Below are 18,449 nucleotides of genomic sequence, written 5' to 3' on the forward strand. Positions count from 1 at the left end.
AGAATTTTGATATCAAGGATGGTGTCTTAACATCTATAGCTCTAAATTAATTTGAAAGTGATTGAATCTATCCAATAGCGGGGAAGATGGCTGGGGCAGCCCCAGCCCGGCCCCTAGAGAGCCCTCCCAATAACATCAACGAGATGCTATTCAGACGAAGAGAAGAGAGCAGGACCTGTAAGTTGAGTTCACAGCCACCTACACGAAGGACATGACTACAGAGATATGCGGGATGATGAAGAGGCTGCGTCACACTGGCGCAGCCTCCAAAGTCCACAGGAAGAAGCTCACTCCAGGGACCCTCTGAAGATTGAGACCCCAGGCACACAGGCAAAGACATGCTGGTGTAGAAACCAGAGATCTATGAGCTGGTGCCATACACCTAGGCGACCGCTGACTTGCCCACCTATTGATGCAGATGCTCCTGCTATGCTGCCCAGCCCTTGTACTACTGCAACACCTTAATGAGCTACCCCCAGTATGGCTATGTACTGGAGATCATCGACGAGGACGTCATCTTACGTAGCTTACGTTTGCCCCTTTCGGAGCTGCCTATCAGGTCTCATTAGTTCAGCATTTTTGATTCAGTGGCCAGATCATTGGATTCACCAATGTTCCCTTTTTTGTACAATTTAAAACTTTAATAGATGAATTCAGTCCTTTAGAGAAGGCCACATTTGGTAACAATGCAAAAAAAAAGAAAAAAAAAAAAAGAAAGTTACCTACAAAAATAAATCTGCATCATCAATAATATAAATAGAATATAGCAACATTTTTTTTCATTATAACATGTCGGTTCAATCCCGTCTCCTCCAAGCTGAGCCCACAGCTGCTGTGTTCGTCCACATCCTGCTACTGAACCATCACTAACACCGTCAGCAGAATCATTCCAGGTATAGATCTTACAGTCGCTGCATATAGCACTGCAGCGTCGAACATTAGGGCATAGCTGAAGAGACAGGGGGGGCTAGCAATCTTTGGCAAATAACAGTTATGCATCTAACTAGTTTATGTTTATCTATAAAAACTTTCATACATTTCCAAGTTCAACAGTACTGGCCTCTGGTTCCTAAGAGCCACATAGTAGACCTATATGCATTAGGTGTAGATGAATGCTTTATAGTATATTTATATGAGTTACTTTAGCAGTCATCCTCCTACATCCCACTTAACAAAGCTAACCAGAGAGCGCTGCCCATGATACAAATTGAAGATAAACCAATCACAGTCTAACAAATCATACAGGAGCTTGTACAAACACCTTACATCTTTCATAAAGCCCACTCATTTCAATAAGGCCTAATTATGAAACATTGTGTAGAATTATAATAGTGGAACATTGGCATCTGGTAAATGGAGAAGGTAAAGAAAAATCCCTGAATTAAAAGGTAAAGTGCCCAGAAGCTTCAGTAGATCGTAAACTGGTCCGATAGAAGCTCTGTAGATAGATATTAACTTGTCTGATTCAAAGCCCTGATGCTGAAATGTGCAGACCTTTAACTAACTAACACAGGGCCAGTGGTATCTGTCAATGTAACACTGTGCTTTGCAACACCACCTAGCAAGGATGGCAAAAATGGCTTTAGGATAAAAAAAAGTTAGATTTTACCATATCTAATTCCATTAACCCAGTGTTTAAACGTAAATTAAGTTCTGGGTGTGTAACCCCTTATAATAAACTCTAGCTATAAAATGTTCCCTTAATTTGAGGCCTCTAGGAGCATCAGGCAAAACCTAAAATAAATCCAAACATTTTATAATAGCCTCGGTTATAGAACATGAACACATAAGCAACAGCACATCATATCACCAACAGGCAGACCGAGAGGACAGTTACAGCATTTATCCATAAGGTGGGGCTATATAACCACACCACTACTCTTTCTATAGAGATAAACATGGCAACTAATGCAGTACCATCAGAAAAAACGTCATATAGTACTTGCAGATAAACAAGGCTTTTAAACATGCCAAATCAACATATATTCTTGCATTTGGTCAGTGTGTTTTGATACTGTGCCGAGGGTTGGTGGCCCAAAATGCGCTCACTAGTTGCTCTGTCCATTCAATTTATTGTCCATCTATTCCAAAGTACAGTCTCTGTTCAAATGACCTCTCCTGTAACTACCAGAAAATCGATACAACCCTGGTAGATGTAAATACAGTACTGAGAGAGAGAGAGAGACGGACAGGGAGGCAAAATGCGAGAACTTCAAAGCAACAGGTTCTAGCCGCTTTCTCCTAGCCTAGGACATTGAACACATGGCCATGTGACGTCACCTCTACAATAAACTGACTTTATCCTACCAGCCCTGAAGCAGATTAGGACAGATGTAGCCATGTTCAATGACTACCAGAGGAACAGAAATATAGCCATTGTCCTTTGCTGCGATTCATGACCATGTTATCTGTGGACACTGGCCTGGCGCTGGCTCCAAGAGGCCCTGAACTTTCTCAGCATAGAAAATCTCTTTTAACATGGAACTCCAAAAACTCTTGTTTGTCACATCCATTTCATTTGTTGTTGTTTTTTTACAGTCTTACTTATCTACTTCCTCTAAAACCATTAGTCAACTTCCTAAAAATCTTTCCATTCTCACAGCGCTAACCTCTTCTCCTCTGATACAACTAGTCTCTGTCCAGAGGTCAAAGGTGAGCGGTGAGCTCAAACTCCACTGTCAGTCTGGTCACAAGCGGTCACACTTCCATCCTGACCTCTAAACCCCAAACAGCTTGTGACTGTCAGACTCTAAAGACTGCACCAAATATGCTTCTCCTTTCAAGACCATCACAACCTTCAGTTTAAATACACCACTCTTATTCTGGTTCGTATCATTTGCCTTTTCTAGTTTCCATCTCATCCAAGACTGTGTCCTTTCCATGATAAACCAGTCTAGCCTTTATGTTGCTGATATGTTTTCTGTGCATTAACCCCGGTGAGAGAAATCAGTGAGCACACGAGTCGGGCCCTTTGGGGTTGGATTGCTGCCACGCCTTCATAGAACACAATAAAACCATTTCTGCAAAGAAACAGAACAAAGCTTCACCCACATAAATTAAAAACAACAATATGTACAAACCCTTGCATCCACCAATTAAATAAAAATGCAAAATAAATGGATTCAAATATTCGGGGGTTTGAATCATTCACGTGTTCAAAAAGGTCATTCTAAAATAATAAAAAAATGGCAATAACCAGAAGGATAAAAAGAGTGAACAGAAGAGTGGATATGGCACACAGGGGTGTAGGCCTACTCAGTAAAGACATGGAGCTAGTCTCTTGAGTGCTTAATGCCAAGTCCAGGCTGAACGCAGTGGAACCACAGATGCCCTCTAGTGTCCATCTAGTGTATTGCACATAGGGTCCACAGGTAAAATCTAGAGTTTATTCCAGCTCTCTCCAGTTTCTGAATCAGGTTGGACCAGTTTCCCCCTCAGTGTCCCTTAGACTGGATTCTGGTTCCCAGCCCTCTCTCCTCCGGGGACAGTAGTTACCCCGGCCCTCCTGCTGCTCTCATGGCCTCCTGCAGTTTGAGTCTGTAGTTGTCGTAGCGACGCGTCACAGAACACACCCGCTCAGTCTCCTCCTTCTCCAGCATCCTTAGGAAGTTACTCAACTCTGCGATGGAGAACGCTTCCCACTGGAAGAGGAGAGAGGTATGGTTAATACAGGGAGCATGAGTGTGTGTTTAGTGTGTGTGTGTGGGAGTTCAGTGTGCGTCTTACCATGACCTCGCCAGTCTGCTGTTCTCTCAGGACAAAGCCCAGCCTGTCGGTGTTGGGACCTGCTAGCAGACGCAGGAACAACGGATGCTCTCCCTCCGACAGCTTACACATGTACTCTACAGGAGGAAACACAATAATATTCTGTGGTTATAATTCATGGTTATTAGGGTTTATTCTACAGAACGGTTCAATGTCAAGTGGGGGGGGTGCTGTAAAAACACAAATGAGAGCTTTAGTAAAAAATAATATATTTTTTTTTAGTTTTGGCTACATGCCATGGGGGTAAGCACAAACAGAAAGCAGCCCGGTCAGATCAGAGAGACCGACGTCTTTCATGCGAGTCAAGTCACCAGGCAGCCCTAAACCCTCCTGCATGCTCCATATCCAGAGACAGCAGCTCACACCACTACATGCTCTCAGCCTGTCCCTCTACAGTAGAGGCTCCCGCCTGCCTGCTAGGCCAAGCCTACAGGCTCTCCTATTAAAAACACAGCTGCTGAAAGGGACTAGCTCTACACAGCTATGTACCAGATGGTGCCATGGTAAGTACAGTACTTTAGCCATCCATCTCAGCAGGACTGGGAGAGACCCGCGTTCCATGCCAGATTCAGACATCACCGTGGCATTTCTTGCGGCAGGCAGGGGCTTTAAGTTTACACCATCGGAATGGGTCATAAGTTAGACGTGCATACATTTACCATTCCTCATAGATAACGCAGTAACCACAGATCTAGGGTCAGAGTTATGACGCCTCAAATCCTAACCATTTCGAACTGAGTCCGTGCCCCATACAGCCCAGCACACACAAGCCCCCCTCATGTTTTTAATTGGACCACAGTATATACTGTCTAGACAGACATTAACAGGCTCAGACCTCCTCTCTTCATGTACCGAAGGGAAAACACCGCAAACACGCACAGAGCTTGCGTCCAAGTCACGCTGTCCTAGAGGTCTGGGATAGCGGGTGTGCGCATTTCCCTTGACATAATGAAGAGCTGTCAGATTACACAACAGTGTGAGATTGTGCAGTCTGTCACGGTCTGTCTATTGTCGGCACTGCAACTCGGCTGGAAGTCTGACCTATTCACAACCATAAGCTACCTGCACTCCTATTCCCGACTACTCTACCCCTAACCCCACCCAGTCTTCAGTAAGATGAGTTAATCTCCTGCTCTGTGGTATAGGGACTGATCCATCTTTGCTTGTCTGCTGGTGGTCTCAGACTCTGAGCCGGGTGAAGGTCCATGCTGAACCTCATCAGCGAGTTGCCCTCTCCATCTTATCTAGCAGAGCCCTAAAATAGGAAGAACAGTAGCGGGGGGGGAACAGAAGACCAAGACACCGGCTGATACTGTAAACTGTACTGAAACCTGTTGTGGACTTCTCTCCACAGGCTGGCTGGTTGAGAACAGCTGCTGCTGTACACGGTGTGTGTGTTCCTTCCCTGGTGGGGCATTCCAGCCACAGGGGTGAAAAGTAATGTGTGTGTGCGGGCAGCCCTGTGGCATTCAGCAACATGAGGGCGAGGCGTCTAGAAATACACACCCTAAACCCTACAGATACCGACACACACTATGTTCAGACACCAGCCCAGTTCTGGCATGCATGCTATCCAGCCAGCTAACATAGACTGGCATCTATAATAGCATGACAAACCAACTACAATGCCTCCTATAGCCAGAAAGACAGACACACAAACACTTACCTTGCTCATCCCTGCGGCAGCGTTTGTACAGGGCATATTTAGCAGGGTTGTCAGCTACGGTGAACTTGGTCAACAGGGCCTGAATCACCTGATGGAAACAAAGATCAGCATCAGTGTTCATATATAATTATAGCCATTTTCTACTAAATCACTGCACGCAGGTTGTACGTAACTGTGTGCGTGTGTGAGACCCACCTGTCGTACGGTGTTGTTGGAGCTGATGTGAAGAGTGTTAATCGCCCCCTGGGGGAGGTAGAAGGCTTCCTCTCCTCCCTGGCCCCCTCGTACTGTGACGGGTCTCCTCAGCTCCAACTGCACCTTAATGAACCCCGTATACACACCACTGGGGTTCTACAGGGAGGGAGGGAGACCGTTTAGGATACTGCAGGGCAACACAGAACAGGTACACAAGCACTCATGTTCGCACACAGTAAGCTCTGTCATGTCTGTGTGAGAGATGACCAGATGGGGTGGGTGGGGGCTTCACATTAATTACCAGATGGAGCCCAGATTTGTGGGCTCATCTTTAAACCAATTACTTCACATGCCATCCCCCTGTGGACGTGACAGCACTGTGCGAGAGAGCGTGTTTAGCAGTAGTGTAAAGGTACTAAAGTAAAAATACTTTAAAGCACTACTTAAGTTGTTTTTGGGGGTTACTTTACTATTTATATTTTTGACAACATTTACTTCACTACATTCTTAAAGCAAATAATGTACTTTTTTACTCCATACATTTTCCCTTACGCCCAAAAGTACTCGTTACATTTGAATGCTTAGCAAGACAGGAAAAGGGTCCAATTCACGCACATCTAAAGAGAAAATCCCTGGTCATCCCTACTGCCTCTGATCTGACGGACTCACTAAACACAAATGCTTTGTTTGTAAATGTCTGAGTGCTGTAGTGCGCCTCTGGCTATCTTATTATTATTTTATTTTTTTTACAAAATATGGCACCGTGTGATTTGCTTAATATAAGGAATTATCCATACTTTTAAAACCAAATACTGGATGACTCACTTTTACTTGATTCATTGTCTATTAAAGTATCTTTACTTTAAGTTTAAAAAAAGAAGAAAAAGACAATGGGGTACTTTTTCCACCACTGGTGTTTAGAAGGTTATTAAAGGAGAAGAGATGAAACACATCAATCAGCTGACTGCCACTACTAAAATGCACCATCACGGAGTTATGTTTCTATAGAGAAAGAGAACAAAGAGTGACTTGTGGTTGTGATAGATGGACAGATCAGGGACACAAAGAGAGGCGAGAAGTGGGAGCAAACAAAGACATTCTAAAAGACAACAAGACCGCAGTAGAGTCATTATGCCAGCCTGACTGCATGTTTTTGATGAGACTGACAGGTCTGATCGCATGGACTAGATGGACATCAATGTGAATCAAAGAACAGTGGTTTCGAACTTTGACCCAGAAGGAAATAAGTATAATAACTAGCAAATCTGATTACATCCCTCTCAGACAGGCCTGTTCCAGAAAACTAGTCTGGTGAACATGTGCTGTGTGCCACCATCATGCCCGCAGCTTGGTGAGCAGTCACAGACAGAGCTGGTCCTCTTCCACATAACAGGGGAGGTCAGGACAACAGAGCTTCTGTTCAATCATCATCCTTATCATTAGTAAACAGAGGAAGGAAGGAGAGATGTGGTGGAAACATGCAGCAAGCAAACGTGTGTCTCTTGTGGATCAGGAGGGGATAGATAACGCACACCACGTGAGCGCTGAATGAGCCTTTACAGTTAAACTCTGAAGGCTGGCAGAACCACGCACACACTCGTGGCAGAGATAACCATCAGAGCCTGACGGTCATACAAGTTGGTTTAGGGATGAGGGGGTCAAAAGTGGGAAGCTAGGTCAGAAGGGATGATAAACCGAGGTAGCCTAATGTCTGATGGAGGAGTTGGGTTATGGGTTAGTGGATGGGGTCAGGGTTAGAGGTCACTTACCAGGGTCATTTTGAGGTGGTCCTTGGAGGAGGAGTTGTACAGCTCGACCTTCTGTCTGATCTCCTCTCTGCTGAGATGAGTCCGTAACTCCCTTTCCTGCTCCACATCCTGATAGACAGAAACAGAGAGAGTTAAGTGGTGTTATTACATGTGTTATGGCCTGAAGAGATTGGTAAGATCAGCTGATACAGATCGACATAGAGCACACACACACACACACACACACACACTGACAGGCCTCCAGCCCTGGGCCTGCCAGTGTTGTCCTGACCTTCATTTGGAGGACCTAGATAAAGGATATTCAACTGGCGGGGCCCAGGCCAGATCTAGCCCGTTTATTATTTTATACTGGCCCTTTGATTAATTGTGCACATTAATGAAAGATCTTTAAAATTATAATAATAATAATAATAATAATAATAAATAATAATAGCCAATATCGGACGTTCAGTTCCAGAACGGCACTATGGTGGTTGTCTATAGTGTGGTTTCTAGCGCCTATGTGGCATGTTGATTCTACATATGGAGTCTAGCTTTTGAACGGATTAAGTTACAAAATATTAATCATTATTTATTACCACATTTTTAAAAGCTACGACTAAGGAACAGATACGTGCCTTCTATTTCCCTCATACACACAAGGACTCATTAAAAGTGAGTGTGACAAAAAAACATGTCTAATGACTGAGGGAAATTAATTCAAAGCATACTTCCTTCAGACTGGAATTTTGCATTACCTAACAACACACTGCATTCTTTGTTATTTATTGAGATGCTTAGTTTTCAGATGATTTTAAAACAACCTATTTACTTTTAGAACCTTATATTTGTTTAAATAAAACAAAAAGTGAGCATCAATGTTTGTTGCACCTTGACTCACGTCACTTCTTTCCCAATTACTTTTGGCAACATTTCCTTTTAAGAAAAGTGCTTAATTTATGGTTATGCGTTGCTTTCTTTCCACCTGACAGGTGTGGCATATCAAGAAGCTGATTAAAACAGCATGATTACACAGGTGCACCTTGTGCTGGGGCAATAAAAGGCCACTAAAACATGCAGTTGTCACAACAATGTCACAGATGTCTCCCTTGAGGGAGTGTGCAAATGGCATGCTGACTGCAGGAATGTCCACCAGAGCTGTTGTCAGAAATGTTTGTTAATTTACCACCATAAGCCGCCTCCAACGTTGTTTTAGAGAATTTGGCAGTAAGTCAAACCGGCCTCACAACCGCAGACCAAGTGTAACCGTGCCAGCTCAGGACTTCCACATCTGGCTTCTTTGGGCTCCCGTGTGGCACAGCGGTCTACTGCATATCAGTGCAAGAGGCATCACTAGTCCCTGGTTCAAATTCAGGCTGTACCACATCCGGCCATGATTGGGAGTCCCGTAGGGCGCCGCATAATTGGCCCAGCGTCATCCGGGTTTGGCCGTCATTGTAAGTAAGAATTTTTTTTTCACTGACTTAGTTAAAAAGGCAATACACCCCAAAAAATAAATGTTTAATTCTTCACCTGCGGGATCATCTGAGATCAGCCACCCGGAGAGCTGATGAGGATTATTTCTGCCTGGAATAAAGCCCCTTTGTGGGTAAAAACTCATTCTGATTGGCTGCGCCCCTGCCTAGTCAGTGTGAAATCCATAAATTTGGGTCTAATGAATACATTTCAATTGACTGATTTCCTAATATGAACTGTAACTCAGTAAAAATCATTGAAATTGATGCATGTTGCATTTATATTTGTGTTTAGTAATTGGAATCGCCCTACCCTAGTTGATTTTGGAATAATCTAGGGGAAACACTGGAATCACACGCATACAACAGTCATGCATCTCTCACACCCTGTATCTTATTGGGTCTCCCCCTCAAGGCAAGGGTCCACCACAGCAGAGACGACTCATCCATAGGACAGAAGTGCACCAGGCCCAACCCATAGTTATGTAACGAATGTTCTCCCCAGATCCAGAGAGAGTCTTTTTGCTGAAGGCTGTGACCGTCACACACAAAGTTTAAACTCCTAGAAAGTAGAAGGATCTGACTTCAGAGTTCGTTGATAACGATAACTGAATTTTAGTCATTTCTTAATGGGCAGCTTCCTCTCCATTTCACCCTGGATCATGCAGTCAAAGCAGACCCGCGTCATTCTCCGTGTGTGCCTGAAGGTCCAAAGTCCAGACAGCGCTGTGTGTTCTTACATGGGCATAGTGCTTCTCTGCTCTAAGGCTCCTAGATACTAAAAACAAACCTAAACCCCAGTCAGTATCCTGACAAGACCTAGCAGGCACTGGACACCTTATAAGGCCACACTGCACGAGAGACCAGGGTGCCAACTTGTGTGTACACACACACACACACACACACACACACAGAGAGAAGAGTCCACCTTAGGCAATAACATTGATAGTGGAGTGGTATGGTTCTAATAGCTAATACTAGTGTTCTCTTTCATGTCAACATCAAGGCAGTAAAAAGCATGCATTCCCTTCTGGAGGTTCTTCTGATTGACTTGTTTTTACTGCCTACCACAGAGGACAACAGGCTCATAAAGTAACAGAACAGAGCTCCTTACTGTTACGGTTAGCAATGGATGTGGTCTAATGCTGTGGTTTAGACTCCTGCCGCAGCCAGCTGTCTTCGCAGACTGGGAACTGGGCTTGGTGGAGCTGTAGTAGGATGGGCCTGTGAGGAAAACTGTTGGTCAAGTCCACCTAGGTCCCAGCTGATTCAGGTGGCTCACAGTAAGACCCAGGGGATTATGGGTAGCCACAGAGAAAGAGGTTGGTGATGGTTATGACAACACTTAATAGCCGCTATTGCATAGTAACCAAGATTTGGGTTGGTTACTGTGTTAAAAATAGTCTTCTCACCCTCTCCAACCAGCTCTATAGGATTACCTCTGTTTCAAACAGAACCTCGCAGAGGTCATGATCAACTACATCAGATGACTCCGCACCGAGCCAGTTCATGACCGCGGTCTTGAACAAACTAACATCAGTATCATTACTTTGGGTTACGAGGCAGAGTATATAAAAGGGAGTGTATTTGAGTCCATACAGACAGATGAGGATGGGGCAGACAGGAGAGGGTTAAGAGGAGCACCAGTGAGACAGAGCATGACAGGCAAAAGGCTAAACAAACAAACATCCCAATGAGGTAATGGACCCCAAAAAAAAAAAGCCTTCACTCCCACACAGTGTTTGTTATAGCCACGGGCCACTGCACTGCAACCGGTGAGGGGGAGAACAGAAAGACAGCAGAACAGACACTCCCTGAGAGTTCAACCTGTTGCTCTTTCTTCACCCATCACTGTAAATTACTGCAGCATCAAGGTTAATGAATGCCAGTCGGATTAGACTCCGTTAAATGAACTACAACCCTATACTCTCCCTCTGTACTCGGATTGAAGTAAGCAGTTAAGTAACTTTTCCTGGGGCAGGCAGGGTTAGCTGGGGTGGCAACGGTATAAGAGCAGGACTGATAAAGAGAAAGAGAAGTAGTTTTTAGGGTAAAGAGTCAGTAGGCCGAACAACGAGGGATAGTGGTCGGTAAAGATGCTCTGGGATTGACTGCTTAGAGTAAGCCTTAGTAAGTAGAGTTACAATGAGTTCAGTGCTTAAGTAGAGGTGCTGTAGCTTAACGTGTGAAGTAATGTGTGTGGTGTGTTCTAAGAATAGAGATTCGGCTATGCTTTGTGTCATCAGACTGGTTTCTCCAGCGCTTCTCTCAGTCAGGCGAGGAACAGGTTTGACTGACTAATTAAGATAACATCAGCTATGTAGGTAATCTGTTTACAGACAGATCCAGAGCTATATATAATATATATATAATATATAAATATATATATATATATATATATTGCATAAGTGGCCAGCTGAGGGCTCTGTCAATTGCCAATTGTCCCGGTTGATATATTATCAAATAGATATTTGAAAAACACCTTTAGGATTGATTATAAAAAACTTTGCCATATATATAAAAAAAACTGGAAATAGACTAAACACCCCTGACTTAATCTACATCTGGATGGGCATGGATATTGTTCTACATAAAGATCTGGTATGGGAAGAGCAATTTGACCATTTGTTATGGTATTTTGTGATGACCGTCTCAATCAGTGCCACAGCACTGTAGCAACTATCCCCCCCCCCCGTGTGAGACTTCCTCTGCAGCTTAGAGGGGAAGTCCACAGCAGCCACGCCTTTCCTCCGCATAACAGACATCGATAATCCTCAACGAATGAAGGTTATGTAGACTTAAATCAAGCACTGCATACACCTCATTCAGTACAAGCCCAATTGGAGAGCTCCTATACTACCACTAAACCACAGCCAATTCCCTGACACCACACTACAAAACACAGTATTAATTTGGACCTGGAGGGATTCCAACAGCTATTTGCCGTACTGGAGTCCAACCCAGTACTGCATGCACAAACACACAGAATAGCGTAGGAAAGACTAAACCACTCCAATGACAGGAGTGTGTGATCCATCCCTCAGTGTCCCACAGGGTAGACCAGAAGTGAATTCCTGCTCAGTGGGCTCAGAGTGAGAGGGTGACAGTGAGCAAGTCCATCCTGCCTCCTGTGGTGTCGATGGACTCTCATAACTGAAAGTGGCTTTACTTAACCTCTTGAAACTAGGGAGCACCATTTTTATTTTGGGGAAAAATAACATTCCCAAAGTAAACTGCCTATTTCGCAGGACCAGATGCTAGAATATGCATATAATTGACAGCTTAGGATAGAAAATCTAAAAAGTTTCCAAAACTGTCAAAATATATGCGAGTATAACAGAACTGATATTGCAGGCGAAACCTTGAGGAAAATCCAATCAGGAAGTGCCTCTTATTTAGAAACCGTTGTGTTCCTACGCATCCCAAATTGGCCATTGAAAGGGATATCAACCAGATTCCTTTTTCTACGTATTCCCTAAGGTGTCTACAGCCTTTAGACGTAGTTTCACACCTTTGTTGAAGAATGAGCGTAAACGACTACATTGCATAAGTGGCCAGCTGAGGGCTCTGTCAATTGCCAATTGTCCCGGTTGATATATTATCGAATAGATATTTGAAAAACACCTTGAGGATTGATTATAAAAAAACTTTGCCATGTTTGTCGATATTATGGATATAATTTGGAAAAAATTTCGGCGTTGTCGTGACCGCTATTTCCGGTGAATTTCTCAACATAACCAACAAACGGAGGTATTTTAGGTATAAAAATATTGCTGTCTAACTGAGAGTCTCGTGAGTGAAAACATCTGAAGATCAAATGTAAATGATTCATTTGATTGCTTTTATGATTTTCGTGACCAAGCTCCCTGCTGCTAGCTGGACATAATGCTATGCTAGGCTATTGATAAACTTACAAACGCTTGTTTTGCTTTGGCTGTATAGCAGCATTTCAAAATCTGAGATGACAGGGTGATTAACAAAAAGCTAAGCTGTGTTTCGCTATATTTCACTAGTGATTTCATGAATATGAATATTTTCTAGTAATATTTTTTCACCGTTGCGCTAGTGTAGTTGATGACAATTCTCCCGGATCCGGGATGGGTAGTTCCAAGAGGAGTAAGGAGATCAATATTTTTGCACTAGTTGGCTGTACATGCAGCATCCAGTACTTTATCTTCTTTAATTGTTCTCCGTCTTTTTAAAAATAGGGAGCCAATTGGTTTTAAGTAGCTTTATTTCCATGACTGATCAAAACATCACGGCTTTCGCGTGTCCCTCTGTCACAGACATATGTTGAGCAATATTTTATAAACAGTGAAGCGCAAGAAAATAAAAATCACTACTGAATCAGAATACATATCGAATCACCACCTAAGTACCGTGATATCGTATCGTGGGGTCCGTGGCAATTCCAAGCCCTTGTCAGAGGACAAGGAATTGACGATGACTGAGGGACAAGTCAGAGGACAGGGAATTGACGATGACTGAGGCACGAGCCTAGGGTCTGTCCTTTCTTGTGGGCCATTTCTTGATGATCTCCCTCACGGTTTCTGTCTAAGAAAATTGAGAGCGCAAACCAACTTAATTAGGTTTATAATCAACGGCGTAACTGTTAAATGTGTAAATCATCCACATGTGGGCCACACTCATTCAAGTATTTTTCTTTATTTTTACTATTTTCTACATTGTAGAATAATAGTGAAGACATCAAAACTATGAGAACACATGGAATCATGTAACCAAAAAAAGTGTTATAAAATTTTATTTGTTTTTATTTTAGATTCTTCAAAGTAGCCACCCTTTGCCTTGATGACAGCTTTGTCATCAAGGGGTCCAAACTTTTGACTGGTACTGTACATCTACAGAAATAAGACATAGCTTGCTTCTGTTGCCTGTTTGAGTGTTTGAGTGTTTGTTTATTAGCCTACTGATTCCGTGAGCGACAAGCCTCATGCAAGTGCAAAATGTTGAATAAAAGTAATTTCACAGATTTGGCTGTTTTAAATCTTTGCAATGCTGTAATAACAGCTATGCAATTATTTTTTTGTTAGAAGAGGCTGGTATTATTTGGAATGTATTTTTGGTTGTTTACAATATTCTCTCTGCCTGTTGTTTGGAACAGTGTAATTAACAGAACCTGTCTCACAAAACATGTTATCATTAGTAGGCGTGGCCTTGTAGAACCACCATCGAGCTGGAGGCCTAAGAGCGTGTCCTGCTTGGTCTTAATACCATAATTTACTTAGGCGTATATTTCAATATCTAGGCTACTGTGTATCAATCAATTATTAATTTGTTCATGTCATCACACAGGGAGCTTGTAATCTAACAGTAACTGTTTGGCATGCGTCATACTCTCATACCCTCCTCCTTGAGCTCCAGTAGTTTCCACAACTAAGTTTAATGTCTTCCACAGATCTGACTTCCCCTTTCCCCCCTGAACAACCAGTAAACATTTGCCCGTTTCGGGTTTATTTTTCACATCCTACACATCCATTTTGCTGCTTGTTATAAGCAATTTCTGTGATTTTGTAGGCTATAGGTCACATGCATGCAATGCTTACATGTTTCACGTAAAGAGAGCAAGGGTTAATGGGAGGTTCTCTAAACAAATTGGGGATTTTGGTAACAGAACAGTGGTGACAGTGCAATAAACACTTGCTGTGCTATGGTGCCTTTTCACTGCAGTAGGGAGGAGAGAAAGACAACATGCACCAGTCACACAGGCACTTGCTGTCATTTTTTTTTTTTTAACAGTGTGACTATTGGGCTTGGAGTCATTTGTGTCTATTATTTAATCAAACAGACAAGCTCAGTGCATTTGCAGTTGGTTTTATTCAAACAATTGTCTATATATGGAAGAATACATTTAACAGTTTGACCATTCGATTGGTCGAAAGAACAGGACGACTCTTGGTCGACCACGATTATATATATATTTTTGATTACAGTTACTTATTTTATAATAAAGCCTTCGTATCCAAATTAAAATTACACATTATCTAAAAGTAACTTCTATTGCCAACTTTGTAAAAATAGACTACATAAAGCCCCCAAAAATTATAATATTGCAGCCTGCATGTAGAAAATATCCTGATAAAAATGCAGGAAGCTGGTGCTAACAAACTTGAAGCATCGTGTAAAATATTCTGGGCCCTCGGAGTTATCCCACACCAGTGAGCACCAGACACACATCTGTAGCCTATTTGCACAATAAGAAGCAAATCAGGTAGGCCTATTTTATGAAGTTTCCGCTGGATAAGAGCAAGATTTTATTTGTACTTTTCCCCCCAAGCTGAGAGAGCTGGAAATGGATGTACAAACAGACTTTGTTAACTTGCCGTATGAGGTGAAAAAACAATTCATTTGATAACTCACTCCCACTAATGAGCCGTGGAGCTTAAGACAAATCAGAAATATGATCACATTTATAAGCCTACATTTGCGCGCAGGCCAGGTAGCCGAGGCCTACTTCTACGCGTAACCAGACATGCGTCCTTACTTAACATCGACAGGAGTGCTCCAAACAAAACACAATGAATATATTGATAACTCTTAAAGACTGAAAAAAATAAAAAATAAAAAAAACTTGTGTAGCCTAGGTTGTGCGCTCTGCAAACAACGTGTCCACTCTAACAATGAAAACTGTACGAGACTAATAATCTCATATATACACACACATACACACACTGGGGCAAAAAAAGTAGTTAGTCAAATCAAATTTTACCAATTGCGCAATTTCTCCCACTTAAAAAGACGAGGCCTGTAATTTTCATCATAGGTACACTTCAACTATGACAGACAAAATTAGAGAAAAAAAAAATCCAGAAAATCACATTGTAGGATTTTTTATGAATTTATTTGCAAATTATGGTGGAAAATAAGTATCGTGGGGCCCCAGATCGAGGGAGATTATCAGTGGTCTTGTATGTCTTCCATTTCCTAATAATTGCTCCCACAGTTGATTTCTTCAAACCAAGCTGCTTACCTATTGCACATTCAGTCTTCCCAGCCTGGTGCAGGTCTACATCCAAAGAACACCATACCTACATTCTCCCAATCTTCTTCTGGATCATCCAAATGCTCTCATCTTTTTAAGTGGGAGAACTTGCACAATTGGTGGCTGACTAAATACTTTTGCCCCACTGTATATATAAAATACTGGTGAGCCATTGGCGTGGCCTCCGCAATGGATTATGCCACAGACGGGTGTCAATCAAGACATTTTAGTTGTTGTAACAGCGACGAAAGAAAATAAAGATTCTAAGCCAACCAAAAGCGTATTGCCCAAACAATCGACCAGCCGACTAAAGGGGGTCAGTTCTCCGCCAACACAGCTGTAAAGCGTCACCACACAAGAGTGCGCTGATAATGCATCTCTTCGCCCCTCAACCCCAAGTGGCTTCTTGCCAGGATGTTCCAGCACAGTTATTGGTTTTCTAAGACTCCTGAAATATAGGCTTAATATCAGTGTGCGGAGTACGACTGCCTGGACAGACAGGTTTCATTACTGCAGCACATAGCCTAGGCCTGTAATAAAGACATTACATCACTGTGGTCCAATAACAAGACTGTTCTACTTCCTCACACCTCAGCTCCTCAGGCTTTTTACCACACCCCATCCTCCCCAATCTCTTCATCTGATCAGCCACTGTTACCCAACTCCGTGTGTGTTTTTCAACAATGGGGAGTAAGCATGGGGTGGTGAGAAGTGACATTATGAAAGGCAGACTTCCCTGTTCTTCAGTAGCTATGTTAGTGTGTGAGGCAATAGAACATTTCACAGCACTGAAAGACCAGTCCTTTGAGAACCCAGGTCAACAATAACCCAGACTTCCACTGTTGAGTTTTATTAGCTGTCGCTGTGGAAACCTGGACCCTGCACTACAGACCACAGACACACACAGGCCTGTTAACGAGGGAGACATGGATGATTGACAGTTCACATAACTGCCTGGGGAGGATTCATCATGCATCAAACCAATGTGCTGGGTCAGCTTGTTGTTAACCTAATGTGAGAGGCCCACACAATACACACTGGCTATAGTATGTAGCCTAGGCCTATAACATGGCATTGAGCAATGGGAGACATGGGGAATATAGTAACAAATAGCACTAGGCCCAGCACTGTTCCTCTGTCTTCCTGATCCACTTCTCGCTTCAGAGTGGATCTCCATCTCAGAGACAAAACAGGCTTGGCTTCAGACAGGTCTAGTTACAGTAACATGGAAAACATTCCAATAGAGCAACACAATGAGGATAATAAAGAGGGATGAAAAACAGGTGTGTCTGTGGCAAGAGACAGGAATACAATAGAGCACACAAGAGAGCAGAATGTGGAATATGGGGACGACTGAGCAGATGTGATACTATGTGGTTCACTCGGGGAGGAAGTAGACTTGTCTGACTAACGACTCATACAGTATCTACCATAAACTGCCACGGAGGTATGAAGCGGCAAGGAGCTAGCCTGTAGAACTAGTCTATGGGGAGTAGCATAGACCCACTCTCTATCATGTCTAACTCGCACTTAACAAAGACGTAACAAGAGCAATAGCACCAACACGCTCCGCTAGACCACTCAGTCGGCATGGCTGCAGGGAACCTGCAGTGGAAAATGAATTGAAGGTCCTTGGCTGCAAGGTACAGACTGTCACATCAAACACAACCTCTGGGAAGCTACTGTACTAACAGTTCCAAGCCAGTCAAAACAGGCTAACACTATAACTGTAGACTAAACTCTGACGATCAAAACTGCACTACTTTAAATCAACGTTGATGAAAGGCTCTCAACTGGAGTATGGAGACATTGACAAGCCTCTTATAGTGAAACTGAAGGTCTGATAATAATATTGGCCTAAAGGCAGCTAGCTATCCGGCATTAACTAACTATAGGCTACTCTCCTGTGACAATAATTAACTCAGCCTGCCTGCGCGCGTGTGTGTGTGTGTGTGTGTGTGAGAGAGACATTAGATAGATAAGCGCCAGTAGCCTACTACAACTATAGCGGCCCTCTTCCGAGAAACACAGTAGTCACGTTTTACCATGAGCATGTTCAAAACTGAATAAGTGCTGAATTAAATCCATTCAAAATAGAAGTAAGAACACATGATACCAGGGTTGTGTAACGCATTAATGCATGCTTAGACCATAGTCAGGCACTAACCAAGTGCAGAAACACAGCACACAGAGGCTCTATATAGGGTTACAAAGCCACACTTCCCAACCTGTCCATGCTCTCTGTGAGGGAATGGGACAGGGGTGTGTTGTTGCTTTTCCTACTATGAATAAACCCATACAACTTGGACATGACAGGTCACAGACCCCCGAGGCTCAGTCACCTCTAAGCACCAATAGAAACCTGAACAGGCCCATCTCTGGCACAATGGAGTGTGATATGAATGGTTTGGCTGACGGAGAGGACTGTGCTGACAGAAGCCGTAGCCAAAGCCTTCACTAAAATCAGACACAGCTTCAGTACTAGCCAGGGCGGAGACCAGCAGCTATAGCCACACAGTTCAGTGACTGTAGCAGCCAGCCATAGCGGGGGCGGTGACTGTAGCAGCCAGCCATAGCGGGGGCGGTGACTGTAGCAGCCA

At 43.2% G+C, this 18,449-nt stretch overlaps 1 protein-coding gene across 4 annotated transcripts in view; it reads right to left on the reverse strand.

The window, feature by feature from the left end:
• Positions 1-619: 619 nt before the first annotated feature.
• Positions 620-18,449, reverse strand: part of LOC118392302 (ras association domain-containing protein 3) — a 47,880-nt gene continuing 30,050 nt past the window's right edge. For all 4 annotated transcript variants that reach the window (XM_035784138.2, XM_035784139.2, XM_035784140.2 and 1 more), the window contains 5 exons: positions 7,396-7,503; positions 5,627-5,782; positions 5,432-5,519; positions 3,727-3,842; positions 620-3,641 (listed from right to left, as the gene is read on the reverse strand). In XM_035784138.2, the coding sequence (XP_035640031.1) occupies positions 3,492-3,641; positions 3,727-3,842; positions 5,432-5,519; positions 5,627-5,782; positions 7,396-7,503 (618 nt within the window). In that variant the 3' untranslated portion in view covers positions 620-3,491. The remainder of the gene's footprint in view (positions 3,642-3,726; positions 3,843-5,431; positions 5,520-5,626; positions 5,783-7,395; positions 7,504-18,449) is intronic.

Source organism: Oncorhynchus keta, chromosome 13 (assembly GCF_023373465.1).
Source record: "Oncorhynchus keta strain PuntledgeMale-10-30-2019 chromosome 13, Oket_V2, whole genome shotgun sequence".
In the NCBI taxonomy this organism is placed as follows: Eukaryota; Metazoa; Chordata; class Actinopteri; order Salmoniformes; family Salmonidae; genus Oncorhynchus; species Oncorhynchus keta.